The sequence below is a fragment of the Colius striatus genome, chromosome W (assembly GCF_028858725.1).
Source record: "Colius striatus isolate bColStr4 chromosome W, bColStr4.1.hap1, whole genome shotgun sequence".
Classification (NCBI taxonomy): Eukaryota; Metazoa; Chordata; class Aves; order Coliiformes; family Coliidae; genus Colius; species Colius striatus.
Window position 1 is genome coordinate 12,044,409 of NC_084789.1, and position 13,329 is coordinate 12,057,737.

General features: G+C 38.7%; 1 protein-coding gene across 3 annotated transcripts in view; it reads right to left on the bottom strand.

Moving 5' to 3' along the window:
* The window catches only part of LOC133628483 (kinesin-like protein KIF2A), a 102,020-nt gene that overhangs the window by 35,040 nt on the left and 53,651 nt on the right, over positions 1 to 13,329 (bottom strand). For all 3 annotated transcript variants that reach the window (XM_062016695.1, XM_062016693.1, XM_062016694.1), the window contains exons 9-14: positions 9,164 to 9,326; positions 4,841 to 4,931; positions 4,638 to 4,701; positions 3,520 to 3,611; positions 2,093 to 2,235; positions 1,245 to 1,449 (exon numbers count right to left, since the gene is read on the bottom strand). In XM_062016695.1, the coding sequence (XP_061872679.1) occupies positions 1,245 to 1,449; positions 2,093 to 2,235; positions 3,520 to 3,611; positions 4,638 to 4,701; positions 4,841 to 4,931; positions 9,164 to 9,326 (758 nt within the window). The remainder of the gene's footprint in view (positions 1 to 1,244; positions 1,450 to 2,092; positions 2,236 to 3,519; positions 3,612 to 4,637; positions 4,702 to 4,840; positions 4,932 to 9,163; positions 9,327 to 13,329) is intronic.

Consider the following 13,329-nt stretch of genomic DNA (forward strand, 5'->3'; position numbering starts at 1 on the left):
ATAAGATAGGAAGAGGGGCAACAGATTTTCAACAAGTGACATTACAAACTAAAACCAGTAATAAATGTGATAGATGAATGAAAATGAAAAACTAACATATCATTGAGAAATATTTTTTTCTTTTCCCACTGTTTAGACCACTGTAAGATCTCCACTTATTTTTATTTCCCCTTCTGCATATAATTTAGATCACCACCAGTACAGCAGCAGCAGAGCCTTTCCTTATAATTAAAAAGACAAGTTCTATGAAAATGAACTATGTTGTATGGCTACTGCTCTGAAGGCACTAGTCAGTATAAAATCAGCAGGTAAACTAAAAAAAAACAAAATAAAACCAGCTCTATTAAATTACATTTGGAAACAAGTGTCAATGTCAACACGATGTTGCTTGCAGTACTTATTTTGATACTAAATCAAAACAGGACACAGTTTTGGAACTGCTGCTTCCAATTTTTCAACATGGCTTACAAATTTGTAATGATATGTTAAAATTTTGTGGCGTTTTGTGAGATCTGCTTAGAGTCTAATACAAGTCTTCTCTCAACTTTATACTAGGATAAAGAAGTAAGGACAATGATTTTGGGGGTTAGATTCTACTACTGTTTCGCCAGCTGAGACCAAAAAATTGCTTTCTCTAGACTGAACCTCTTTCAAGCTTTCTAAAACAAACAAACAAACAAAGCAGTTCATAATTTAAATAATATTTCTTAGCTTTCTGTGTTCTGGATTAATGTATGAAAAGCTGCAAAGTGATTGTATCAGACAATTTGCTAAAAAGAGTAGTCAAAAATGGATTCCAATTTAAGAGTTCTTTATGGATATAGTCCTGTTGCCTTGTGTTCTTCTTAATTAACAGTGGTAAATAAATCTGTGATAAAAGTATCTTTATTTTTAATCTTTTCTTTTAAAAGAAATAAAATACTGAGATTGTTAAGAATATTTCCAATTAGGATTTCAGGCCTTGAATACCAAATTAAGTCATGTCTCCTCCCATTTTATGTATATATCAGAAAATTGTTCAAATTCAACTACGGGGGATTTTTTTTAATCTATTTGAAAGTTGATAGTACAATGTTTCTGCAGTATTTTTGCTTGGTAAGGAAAAATCAATACATTATTTTACCTGTCACATCAGCAGACAATGTAGACATGCAAAGTCTGCAAAAACACTCATGGTAATAGTCATTGCTATTATATGTAAAAGGATTCCATCTATTCAAAGGCAATGGAAACATTTCAGTTACCTTGAGTGCTAAAAGACTCTTGTTTATTTCTGCACCTTCCAGTCGCGTCTGCCTATCTGCACTGGAAGTATCTGCTCCTCTTTCATTTCCAGCCAAATCAATCAGAGAAAATTTACCATGCAATTTCCCTTTCCTTCTAAGAATAATCTGAAACACTGCATGGCTTCGAGAGGAGTGTGCATTTGCAGATGTCTGGCCAGATGTCCTTAAACAAAATGAAAGAAAGGAAGGACATATGAACAGGTGAGAACATTTTTTTTCCTCAGAGTCCTGTATTTTCCTTAATAATTTGATGTATGTAGTATAATTATACCTATATCTCAAATTCAAACAGAAATGGAAGATTAGCAACATTTTAATTCCCTGTTAAAAGCAAGAATAATCAGATCTCCAAAGATTTCAGACTATCAGAGAACTTACATGTAAAATGCTGCATGTGGCATTTTTATCTGATCAGGCAGCAATTTATGCACAAGGCTAATTTTAAAAACAATAAAGCTGGATCTTGACAAAAATCTAAACTTTTATACTAAATCTCTCACTACATCTTTTAGAAGTGAAGAATATGGCAGTGTTTCAGATTATAAATGATGGGAATTTAAGTCAGTAAACTGGTTATATAATGCATGCAATTCACATCCTATAGCAAAATAAGTTTGTATTTCTCTCTAGGAGAGAAACTCTAAACTATATTTATTCAAAAGACAGGCAGATACCTTACTTGCAGCTAACATTATCGAAAACACCCCTGCATAATAAAAAGCCATAAGTACATAGAGACACAAAAAAAATCTTGTTCGAATTCTTTAATTTACAATGAAGAAAATGATGGAAGCTACATGAGATACCTGCAGCTGTTGCCTATTTCAATAAGCTTAAGAACATCTTCAACACATTTGACTTCCTGTTCCTGTAATCCCACCACCTGGACTTGCTGTTTACCATCTTCTAACACTCTTAATTTTGTCTTCCTGTTCAACAAGTCAAAAACCTGGAGGAGGAGTGGGAACAGAACAGTTAAAAGGGAGCTTTAAAAGACATTTTTTCTTCAAATCTCATATAAAAAAAAAGTGGCTGCCCATGGCCTGGACACATGTACTTTTCATTGGGTGGAAAACTGGCTGGATGGTCAGGCCAAGAGAGTCATAATGAATGGAGTTAAATCCAGTTAGTCACTAGTGGCGTTCCTCAGGGCTCAATGTTGAGGCAAGTTCTGTTTAATATCTTTATCAGTGATCTGGATGAGGGGATCGAGTAAATCCTCAGGAAGTTTAGGGACGATACAAAGCTGTGCGGATGTGTAGATCTGCTTGAAAGTACGAAGGCTCTTCAGAGGGACCTGGACAGGCTGGATCAATGGGATGAGACCAATTGCATGAGGTTCAAGAAGGCTTAGTGTCAGGTCCTGCAGTTGGGCCACAACAATCCCAAACAATACTATAGGCTTGTGGAAGAGTGGCTAGAAAGCTGTCTGGTGGAAAAGGACCTGGGGGCATGGATCAACAGTCAGATGAACATGAGCCAGCAGTGTAGCCAGGTGGCCAATAAGGCTAATGGAATCCTAGCTTGTATCAGAAATAGCATGACCAGCAGGATCAGGGAAGTGAATATGCCCCTGTGCTTGGCACTGGTGAGGCTGTACCTCAAATATTGTGTTCAGTTTTGGTCCCTTCACTACAAGAAAGACACTGACGTGGTGAAGTGTGTACAGAGACAAGCAACAAAGCTGGTAAAGGGTCTAGAGAGCAAGTCTTATGAGGAGCGGCTGAGGGAAATGGGGTTGTTTAGCCTGGAGAAAAGAAGGATGATTGGAGACATGATCACTCTACAACTACCTGAAAGGAGCCGGTCTCTTATTCCAGGTAACAAGTGATGGGCCAAGAGAAAATGGCCTCAAGTTGTGTCAGAAGTTTAGATTGGATATTAGGAAAACTTCTTTACTGAGAGGATTGTTAAGACACTGGAACAGGCTGCCCAGGGAGGTGGTGAAGTCCCCATCCCTGGAGATATTTAAAAGACACATAGATGAAGTGCTGAGGAACATGGTTTAGAGGCGGGCTTGATCATATTAGGTTAGTGGTTGGACTCGATCTTAAAGATCTTTTCCAATTAAAACGATTCCATGATTCTATGCACAAACATGATTAGAGGTAAATGTAAATAATTATTTTAAATAAAGCTTTCAGTACAAAAAGGAAAAAAAATCTTTTATGTGACAAGCTCACGATCTTGTTTGTGAAAGAGATATTCTACTTTTCTCAGAAAAAGAACTTACCTTACCACTATAGATCTCAAAAAATGTTGCATATACTTGAAGTTCTAACTTCTTATGATTTGACTTCTTTAGCATTAAAAAAACATCTCGAGCTGTGAATGCATTTTCGAAATATAAAGAAATCTAGTTATGTAGTGAAAAGACATCAACACATAACAGTCTATTTTACAGCATCTTTCATATTTGGCAAGTGTGACAGATAGGGTCTGTTGCCGCTACTGGCAACATCACCAGGCCGCCCGCACGGATCACTCAGCCCACCCCCGCTGAGGGGACAAGATCACTACATACACAGTATGGATGATGCTTTATTCCCACTAATTGTTTACACCATGTGCTTTTATCTGCTAACACAAGCACCTCCTTTCACTCCACCCCGTGCCCACCTCTTCTGTACCCTCCACCTCTTGCGTTACAACCCAAGATCTTCCGGATGCCTACAACAGGGTCAGTCAATCAAGTAATAAACACTGCAGTTTAAACTGCCACATTACATTGGGAGATGCAGAAGACCCCAAAATTATAAACTCAATCATCAGTTTTGTTACATTTTTGAAGTTATCTCTTTATATATTTCCTTTACTGTATAAATTATTTTGTATTTTACCAAAGCTCCACTGTAATGCAAAATATGTGGACCCTTATGTTTCTATATGTCGTGGTTTAAACGTAGCTGGCAACAACCAAATCATGCAGTCACTCACTTTTCCCCACCTCGGCAGGATGGGGAAGAGAATCAGGAGGAAAAGGTAAAACTTTGTGGGTTGAGATAAAGATAATTTAATAGAACAACATGAGGAGAGAACAAACAGACAAAGTAACAATAAAGGAATAAACAAAGCAAGTGATGCGATGCTTGTAACTGTTCACCACCCAGAACCTGAAGCTCAGCCCGAATAGAACAGCCACGGTTTCACTTCCAGCTCCCTCACCAGGGTATCTCCCCTTATATACCAAGCATGATGTAAGCATGGTATCAAATAGTTTGGCCACATCCCCTTGTTGCATCTGGTGAAAATTAACCCTATACCAGCCAAATCCAGGATAGTACAACAGGGAGTAGAAATGTATTGACCTCAACTACTTTACAAAAAGCCAACAGAACAGTGAAGTCTTACCTGCAAGTGCATATATTCCTTTAGAACATTCTTGGTTCTTTCCTGAAAAGTCACCACCCATAGTCTAAATTTAAAAACAAACAAACAAAAATACACTATAAAGATCACAGAACTGTAACTTACATATGTTACTTATTCAAATTTATTGAGGTGCATCATACATAAAAAGAAGCATATTGCTGACATGTAGAAGAAATGCTTACATGGGTTTTTCCACTGCCTGTTTGTCCATATGCAAAACAAGTGGCCATTCCCCTTTCAAATATGGTCTCCACTAAAGGTCGAGCTGTAAACCTTAAATGCAAAAAACAAGAGTACTTAAAAAATTTAATTACTTTAAGATGCCACACTACCACAAGAACACTATAAATTTTAAGACCAGGAGTGAGAAAAGTGGTTCTGTGCTTTGAGAGGTGAAAGGACATATACATGTTAATTCCTGAACTGAAGAGGTTACCAGCTCTAAGGCATTAAAATATCCTGAACAATTATATTAAAAGGTTTTTCCCATTTATTTTACAACAATATTACCCTCCTTCACATCCCAAGGACAAAATAAAATATTTGTTTTAATGATGCAACATGCAGAGTTTACTACATGGAGTTTGGAGCTCTCTAAAGAAGATAGCATTAGAAGATAAGGAAGTAGGACAGTGCAGCAGATAAATACTTAGATTTTGCCAATACAAAAATTGGACTATAGTTTTGGGTTTGGTTTTGTTTTCCCTAAATCAGCTTTAAAGGTTAAATTTAGAAGACAGGTGGACAAAACAACACTGCACATATTTGAGAATGTAATTATGATGAGAAAAGGCTCAAAAATAATATACCCAAGCTCATCAGAATGGATATATCTAGTTATCCCTTAAGTATTATTTGATGTTTCAAAAATGTATTCTCCAAAGTATCATTTTTCTATTTTATATTTTTTTTACTTTTAAAAATCTCCAAAAGCAAAGGGGAACCTTATGGAAGGTTATCTCCACTAGGTGATGGATGCAAAAGTCTCTCTGTGACAGTCGCTTTTTCTAAATTTTTCCAGGTGTTTACACATAAAGTATGTTTAGTAACTGGTTTAAGTCCAGTCAGCTATGAAGCACAACCCCCATCTTCCATAGGATGGTGGAGGCCCCAGTGAGATGGGAGGAGAAATAATAACATAGGGCCTTGTGGAGACAAGGGCAGGGAGAGCTCTCTCCTTATGGTTCCAGCCAAAACAGACTCGAATACTCGACTTAGGGAAGAAAATAAGAACAGTTTAATCCAATACCAACTAGAAATAGAACAGACAGAAAGCAAAAACAGAGCAGCATAATGAGAAAAAATACAGCCAGAAGAAGAAAATTGAGATCCAAATACCTCAGGGCTGAGGGTGTGTGTATGTCTGTTGCTGTTATAGAAGGTATACAAATTCAAGTAATTTTATTGAATAGTTATTTTTAAGCAAAATTTATAAGTTAGCATAACTAAGCAAAGCTAGGTCTCCGTGGTGAAGCCACTCCCAAAGAGAAAAACATGCATGAGAAATCAGGCACAATGAAAATAAGAGTGATAATGAGGGGGATTGTTTAAATCCATACACCTGCAATCTATAAAACATCTAAGAATAATGTTGGGAGTGATTGCTTCAGAGGAAGAAAGGAGTTTGTTACATTAATCATTAGGCTGCTCACTGCCCTGAAACCCTGTAACTTTCTGGTCCTAAGCACCAGGTAACATTGTGGTCCAGAGCAACAGATAATTAATATCATTCTGGTCCAGAACACCAAATAATCATTAGCTTAAATCAGTTAGTTGGCCAAGTGATTTTGTAATATATATGAATATGTATAACTCGTGTAATAAGGGGCCAATCAATAAGAGTGATGTAATGTGTAAAAGTAACAAATAACCAATCAAGGTAGAGGGCAAATTTAATGAACAATTTTATTCTGCTTTTATGCATAGTAAAAAAGAACAAAAGAATGTTGGGTATAAATATCTGTTAATTTTAATGTTGTAGAAAATGTTAATGTTGTTTTTGCAGAATGCAAGAGGATTAAGACAAAGAATTTCTACCTTTCTTCATATCTTTTTCCTTGTATTGCTAACCAGCAAAAAACACACCACCAGCTGCTCCACCAGCAACAGGTAATGGGAACCATAGAAAGAAGCAACGGGTGCTTATGGTGGGTGACTCATTGCTAAGAGACACTGAGAGACCCATCTGTGGATTGGATAAGGAGTCACGAGAGGTGTGCTGCCTGCCAGGGGCCAAGGTCTGCAATGTGGCTGAGAGAGTGTCATGGCTCATCAGGGACATGGGCTACTACCCCTTACTCCTGTTCCATATGGGTATGAATGATATCATGAGGCATGTCATCTCCAGAATCAAAAAGGATTTTAAAACCTTGGGGGAGCAAGTGAAAGGTAGGGGGGGCTCAGGTTATTTTCTCCTCCATCTTGTTCACTAGAAATAAAAGGGAAGTCACCAATGCAAAGATCAGGCAAATAACTCCTAACTAAGAGGCTGGTGCCGGTGGGAAGATTTCGGACTTTACAACAACAGATCTTTCTTTGGCGACTATAACTTGATAGGACAGGATGATTCATCTCTCCCATAAGGGCAGTGGAATATTGGGAATACACTAGCTAACTTGATCAAGAGGGCTTTAAACTAAAGGACTCGGGGGGTGAGGGGGAGAAGCAAATAGAACAAGCTATTGTCTCTAGCAGGGAAACAGGGCAGGGAATGCATGATAAGTGCCCCTCATCCACATATCGTGTTGAGATGCAGAAGGCTGACCACCCTGAGGGAGAGCCAAACTGGGGAGGATCCTCCTGCATCCATCCAGGGAAACCTGTGTGTTTTAGTAAGCCCCTGCATTGCCTCTACACCAATGCAAGACGCCTGGGGAATAAGGAGGAGGAACTGGAGATGTAGGTGCAAATGCAGGGCTACAACCTCATTGCGGTCACAGAGATGTGGTGGGACAGCTGCCATGACTGGAGCACAGCCATGGAGGGGTATGTATTAGGACAGACTGACAAGGCGAGGAGGTGGACTTGCTCTATATGTGAGGGAGCAATATAATGTGTACTGACTTCTGCTGGGTGGGGATGAGGGGGCAGGTTGAGTGCTTATGGGTGAAAATTAAGGGGCAGGGCAAGGTAGGCAATATTGTTGTAGGAGTTTGCTACTGGACACCTGATCAGGAGGAGGAAATGGATGAGACCTTCTAGGAACAGCTGAGAGCTGTCTCACAATCACAATCCCTGGTCCTCATGGGGGACTTCAACCTCCCTGATATTTGTTGGTAAAGCCCACACAGCCAAGCGCACACAGTCCAGGAGGTTTCTACAGATTGTTGACAACAACTTCCTGTCACAGGTGATTGAGAAACCAACGAGGGGGGATGTGCTGCTGGTCTTGGTGCTGATAAATATGGAGGATGTGAAGGTTGGAGGCAACCTCGGCTGCAGCGACCACGAGATGGTAGAGTTCAAGATCCTGTGTGGAAGAGGCAGGACACAAAGCAGGACCATGACCCTGGATTTCAGGCGAGCTGACTTTGGCCTTTTCAAAGACCTGCTTGGACGATCTCATGGGATAAGATCCTACAAGGCAGAAGTGACCAAGAGAGCTGGTCAGTCTTCAAGCACCACTTCCTCCAAGTCCAGGATCAGTGTGTACCAACACTCAAGAAAGGAGGAAAAGAAGGTAGGAGGCCTCCAGGGATGAGCAAGGATCTGCTGGACAAACTCGGGCAGAAGTGGAAACAGGGGCTGACTTCTTTGGAAGAGTATAGGAACATTGCCAGAGCATGCAGAAGTGCAACTAGGAAGGCTAGAGCCCTTCTAGAATTAAATTTAGCCAGGAAAGTTAAGGAAAAGTAATAAGGCACTTTTCAAGTACATCAGCAGCAAAAGGAAGACGAGGGTGAATGTGGGCCTGCTACTAAACACAGAGGGTGCCCCTGGTGACTGAGGATGCAGAGAAAACCAAACTTGTTTTTTTCTTACAATGCTTCGTTTGACATCCTTGGGAATGATCCCGTGTCCCCAGTGCATCGTCAAATAAAGGACGCTCTCTGCTTATCTAATTTTTGTGTAGATAAGTTTTTCTTCCCCAGCAGATTTGCAACATTGCTGCTTTTTAAAACAGAAAAATTCAGCCTTTGAACAAGATAAATTATCTCTATGTACCTCCATGTTACATGAGCTAGATTGCTTCCAACAACCAAACTAGTTCAAGTATCACAGCAATAGAGCCAATATAATCTGCTCTCCTGTCTCCTGATTTGTTTATCTGGAAAGGCAGACTTCGAAAAGGACTGAGGTCAACAGAAGTGAAGATGGTATTTTAGATGACAAATTCAGGATAAATAGAGCTAAAACAAAAGTAAACAGGCAAAAGAATGGAGGTAGCAGTATACATATCTGATAACAAATAGAATAGAAGTCCATGATCAAGGTAAGCCCACATTTATTGACATGAGAGATACATGAAAAGATTCACACCAAAAAAAAGCAGCATATGCACATACCTGTAAACCATTTCATTAGGAGCTGTGTCATCAAAGGCATAATCAAAACGAAAAGTTTGATTTTCTAGGTACCTTGTTAAATCCACCTTTTGTTTTGGTTCATGTACCATCACAACATCTTTACTAGGAATTGTTATTACATCAAGGTCTTTCAGTAAAGTTTCTATAAAAATAAATGAAATATATATATATATATATTTAATTAGCAACTCATCACTATTTTTTACATTTTGTCATAGCAAATAGCTGGGAGCGGTAAATTCCTTAGTAAAAATAATTTAAGAAAAAATAGCTTTTGACAGCTTTAACTAAAAAGCTTTAACTGCAAAGAATTGTAGAAAATGTTAATGTTGTTCTTGCATTTTGGAGTGAAGGAAACAAAAGAACCTCAACTGAAATGGGTTTCTTTGCATTGCTAGTTTTGAAAACTTAAAAGGGGACAAACAGGCAAAGGGGAGATGAGTGATTAAGATAAGTATTGTGAATAGGAACAAGACATCCCCTGAGAGGATTCTAGGCCCTGGGATAAGTTGTAAACCTTGGAATATTTAATCAATGGGGAAACAAGGCAGGGACCTCACTGAAAGGATGGGGAATAAAAAGCTGAATGCTCTATCCATCAGGTGTGGCTACTAGCTAGGACACCGGCTCCTGCAAGAACGCTAAATAACGCTAAATAAAATTACTTCACTGCAGAGTCTGACCTGAGTCTTTCACGAGAAAATTTCTTACAGAATTGACCTCTCTATATATATCTTTTCACCACTGTTTCTAATTTCTTCTCTGTGATAGGAAAATAGACAAGAGTAGCAATGTGGGTTGGCAGGCCTCATGAGCTTTGCAGATGCAGCAAGTGGATTAGCAGACCTCCTCTGAGCTTTCCAGAACCATACAATGCCGTGAAGCAGCAGAGATTTGCAAAACAAGACAATGAGGCAAAGTGGTTTGAAGGCCTAATCACCAACAGGAGCTAGGTGAGAAAAAAAACAAGGTAGATTCTCTTGACCTATTTGTGTTCTTTAGGTTGAGTTTAGTAAGCATGCTTATTAGGTTTATACATATTAACTTCTCTGCCCTGGGTGGCATAAAGTTGGAGTTAATGAGGCATACGATGTATGATTCTTAGGGAGGGGTACATATTAAAGTGAACATGTAGTAAGCAAATTGGGAAGTCTGTACCCTCTGAGTACCTCAGCCAATGAGGAAAGAAGGAGGGTCACAAGCAGTCGGGAAGTTAGGATAAAAGGAGGCTGCACCCTCCAGCAAGTTGAGTGGAATCTCCCTTTATTCAAATAAAGTGAACTTTTACATGACTCCTGTCTCTGTTCTGAATACTGACCTCTGGTGGTGAGGTTTATTCCATACATGATTTACATATATAAGGGTGGCCCTTGCTCAGACACCCTCAAGCTCTCACCTGAAGACTCTCACCATAGAGAAACAATGCCTAGGGCAAAAAAAGGACCAACGGGACCCCACTGGAGCCACAGATGGTGAAACTTTTGTTTCTCTCTTCTCTCTTCCCTTCCTTTCTTTCTTTCCCTCTTCCCTTCAGGCTATCCCTTTTTTAATTAAAATTGAGTCATTCTGGGCTATCTGACCGCATTTGTGTCTTAATCCAGCATAGGGTAAAAGGAACATTAACTACTTCCTGTGAATGAGGATATTACATATAGTGACTTAAATGCATATTTATGTTTGTGTGCAATGTCATGCAATGATAACCATTATACTGTTTGATCACTGTTAACTGATGAAAAAGATTTCCATCTGATTGTATAAAGCTATATCAAGTTCTTGAATTGCATGCCCTAAGAAATTTTACATTGACACATTTGTGATCCTGACCATTCACAGAAAGTATCTTTATTTTTGTGCACATCATAGATCTCTGTTCATGGCTCTCTATTTTGCTGAGTCATGTTTCATACAATAATTGTCATGCTGTGTAGTAATTATAACCTGGGAACTCACTATAGATATATATGTCACTAAAAAAAATCCTAAAATGTCAATCTGAAAACCTTCTTTCTGCAAAGTCAATCCACAGAACAATTGGTGCTGAGAACTTTTGTGATAATTCTGTTTGTGAGACTGACAGAAATTGATTTTACACTTCATTTCTATTAAATTATTTTAGCATCTTACAGAATTTCAAAATACAGAACATGAAAGGGAAAGATCAATTTTTTAATGTGTTGTTATTTCAATAATAAAGGAAAAACTTTTTTTTCTTCTCTTCAGGGTATTACACACTGATATCCTTGGTTCTTTTATACTTTATATAAGTTTAAAATGTGACATGAGAAATATTGTTTCTTACAAACTTTCAAAATTAAGTACATGTTCTCAGAAGACTATTGTGTAGGTAATAGATTATCTCTACAGTTCCTCCCCAGCATAGATTATGTCAATATCTTATTTTTAAATATGCAAAATAACTTTAGTACCAACTTCATTTTAATTAGACACTCATCTTCCTACCAACAACTCAGAACTATTTTTAATACCTCCAAATCACAAATACCCAACATACGCAATTTGCACAGAAACAAATCCCACTTCTGAATCCCAAATCGTGCCTTCTGGCAACATGCTCTCATTTACAGGAATTTCATTTTGTCCACCTTCAATGCAGATAGAAGGTAACATTCCCCCGAAATGTATCACATTCTAAGTCATACTTTATTAAAGATAACTTTCAATGCTAAATCAGAAATTAAACTGCTACCAGAATTGTATATCGAATGCCCTTATTATGTAGGCTGTGTAAAAATAGCTTCACAGAATCAAAGAATCAGAGAATCTTAAGGGTTGGAAGGGACCTCAAAAGATCATCTAGTCCAATCTGCCTGCCAGAGCAGGACCACCTAGAGTAGGTAACACAGGAACTCATCCAGGTAGATTTTGAATGCCTCCAGAGAAGGAGAATCAACAACCCATCTGGGCAGCCCATTCCAGAGCTCTGTCATCCTCACAGTGAAGAAACTTTTCCTTGTGTTTCTTTGGAACCCCTTATTTTCTAGCTGTGTACCTGTTGCCTCTTGTCCTATTGATGTGGAGCTTTATAGTGACATGTATTAATAAACCTTATACTAGCTTATCACAATAGTATAAAGCTTATTTTTCAGAGGGGACAAAATTCACACACAAGCTGTAAAAAGGTCAATGCTTATCCCCCTACACAATACCTCTGGGGTCCTCCAACTTCCCTGAAGGCAGAAACCAGTTTTGCAAGGGGCCAAGTGATATCTAAAGGGGGTGAGAAAGCCTCAAGACTTATCAGCCTTCATCCCCAAGGCCCCAAAGACCATTACCAGGACTATCACAGGGAGAAATTATGCAAATGAAAGGAAGAAAAGATCTAATTTACATGCGAAATCGGGGACAGGTTGTGTCTTTGTCTAGACAGATATCATCATATGATTTTGTAACTTTGTAACAAATTTGTAACAAACAAGCAAGTTGCTTGACTTATATTTGAGTCTGGTGTGCCAGTTTGTGGTGGAGCGATCCCCTGTGCGTCCGGCACCGAATAAACATACTTTCTTTATAACTCATTGAGTTATAGAGTCTGTTTCCGCAAGTCACATCAAAGGAGAAAAATGCTACTGCAGCATGTAGATGACCTTTTGATTGCTACTGAAACAAAGGCGGACTGTATACAATGGACTATAAGTTTACCTAACTTTTTGGGTTTAAGTGGACATTGAGTTTCTCAACAGAAGGCTCAACTGGTCCAGCTACAGGTGACCTATCTTGGATTCAAAATTTCAGGAGGACAAAGGGAACTTGGAGTGGAAAGAAGGTATTTGCCACACCCCAGGACAAGAACGGTAAAAGAACTCAGAAAATTCCTTGGCATGACAGATTGATGTCGATTACATTTATGGACTCTTAATAAAACCACTATACCAATTCTTAAAAGAAAATTCATCGATCTTAATATGGACTGGGGAGGCTAAGTGAGCAAAACTGTTCTTATTGCTTTCAGATGAGGGCCAAGGCATAGCCCTGGGTGTTTTTGCACAACAATTGGGGCAATTGCTTATTTCTCCAAACATTTGGATAAAGTGAGAAAAGTCTGACATGGATTCCTGCAGGCAGTTGTAGTGACTTGTGGAATCAAACTCTATAACTCAAGAGTTATAAAGAAGCTATGTTCA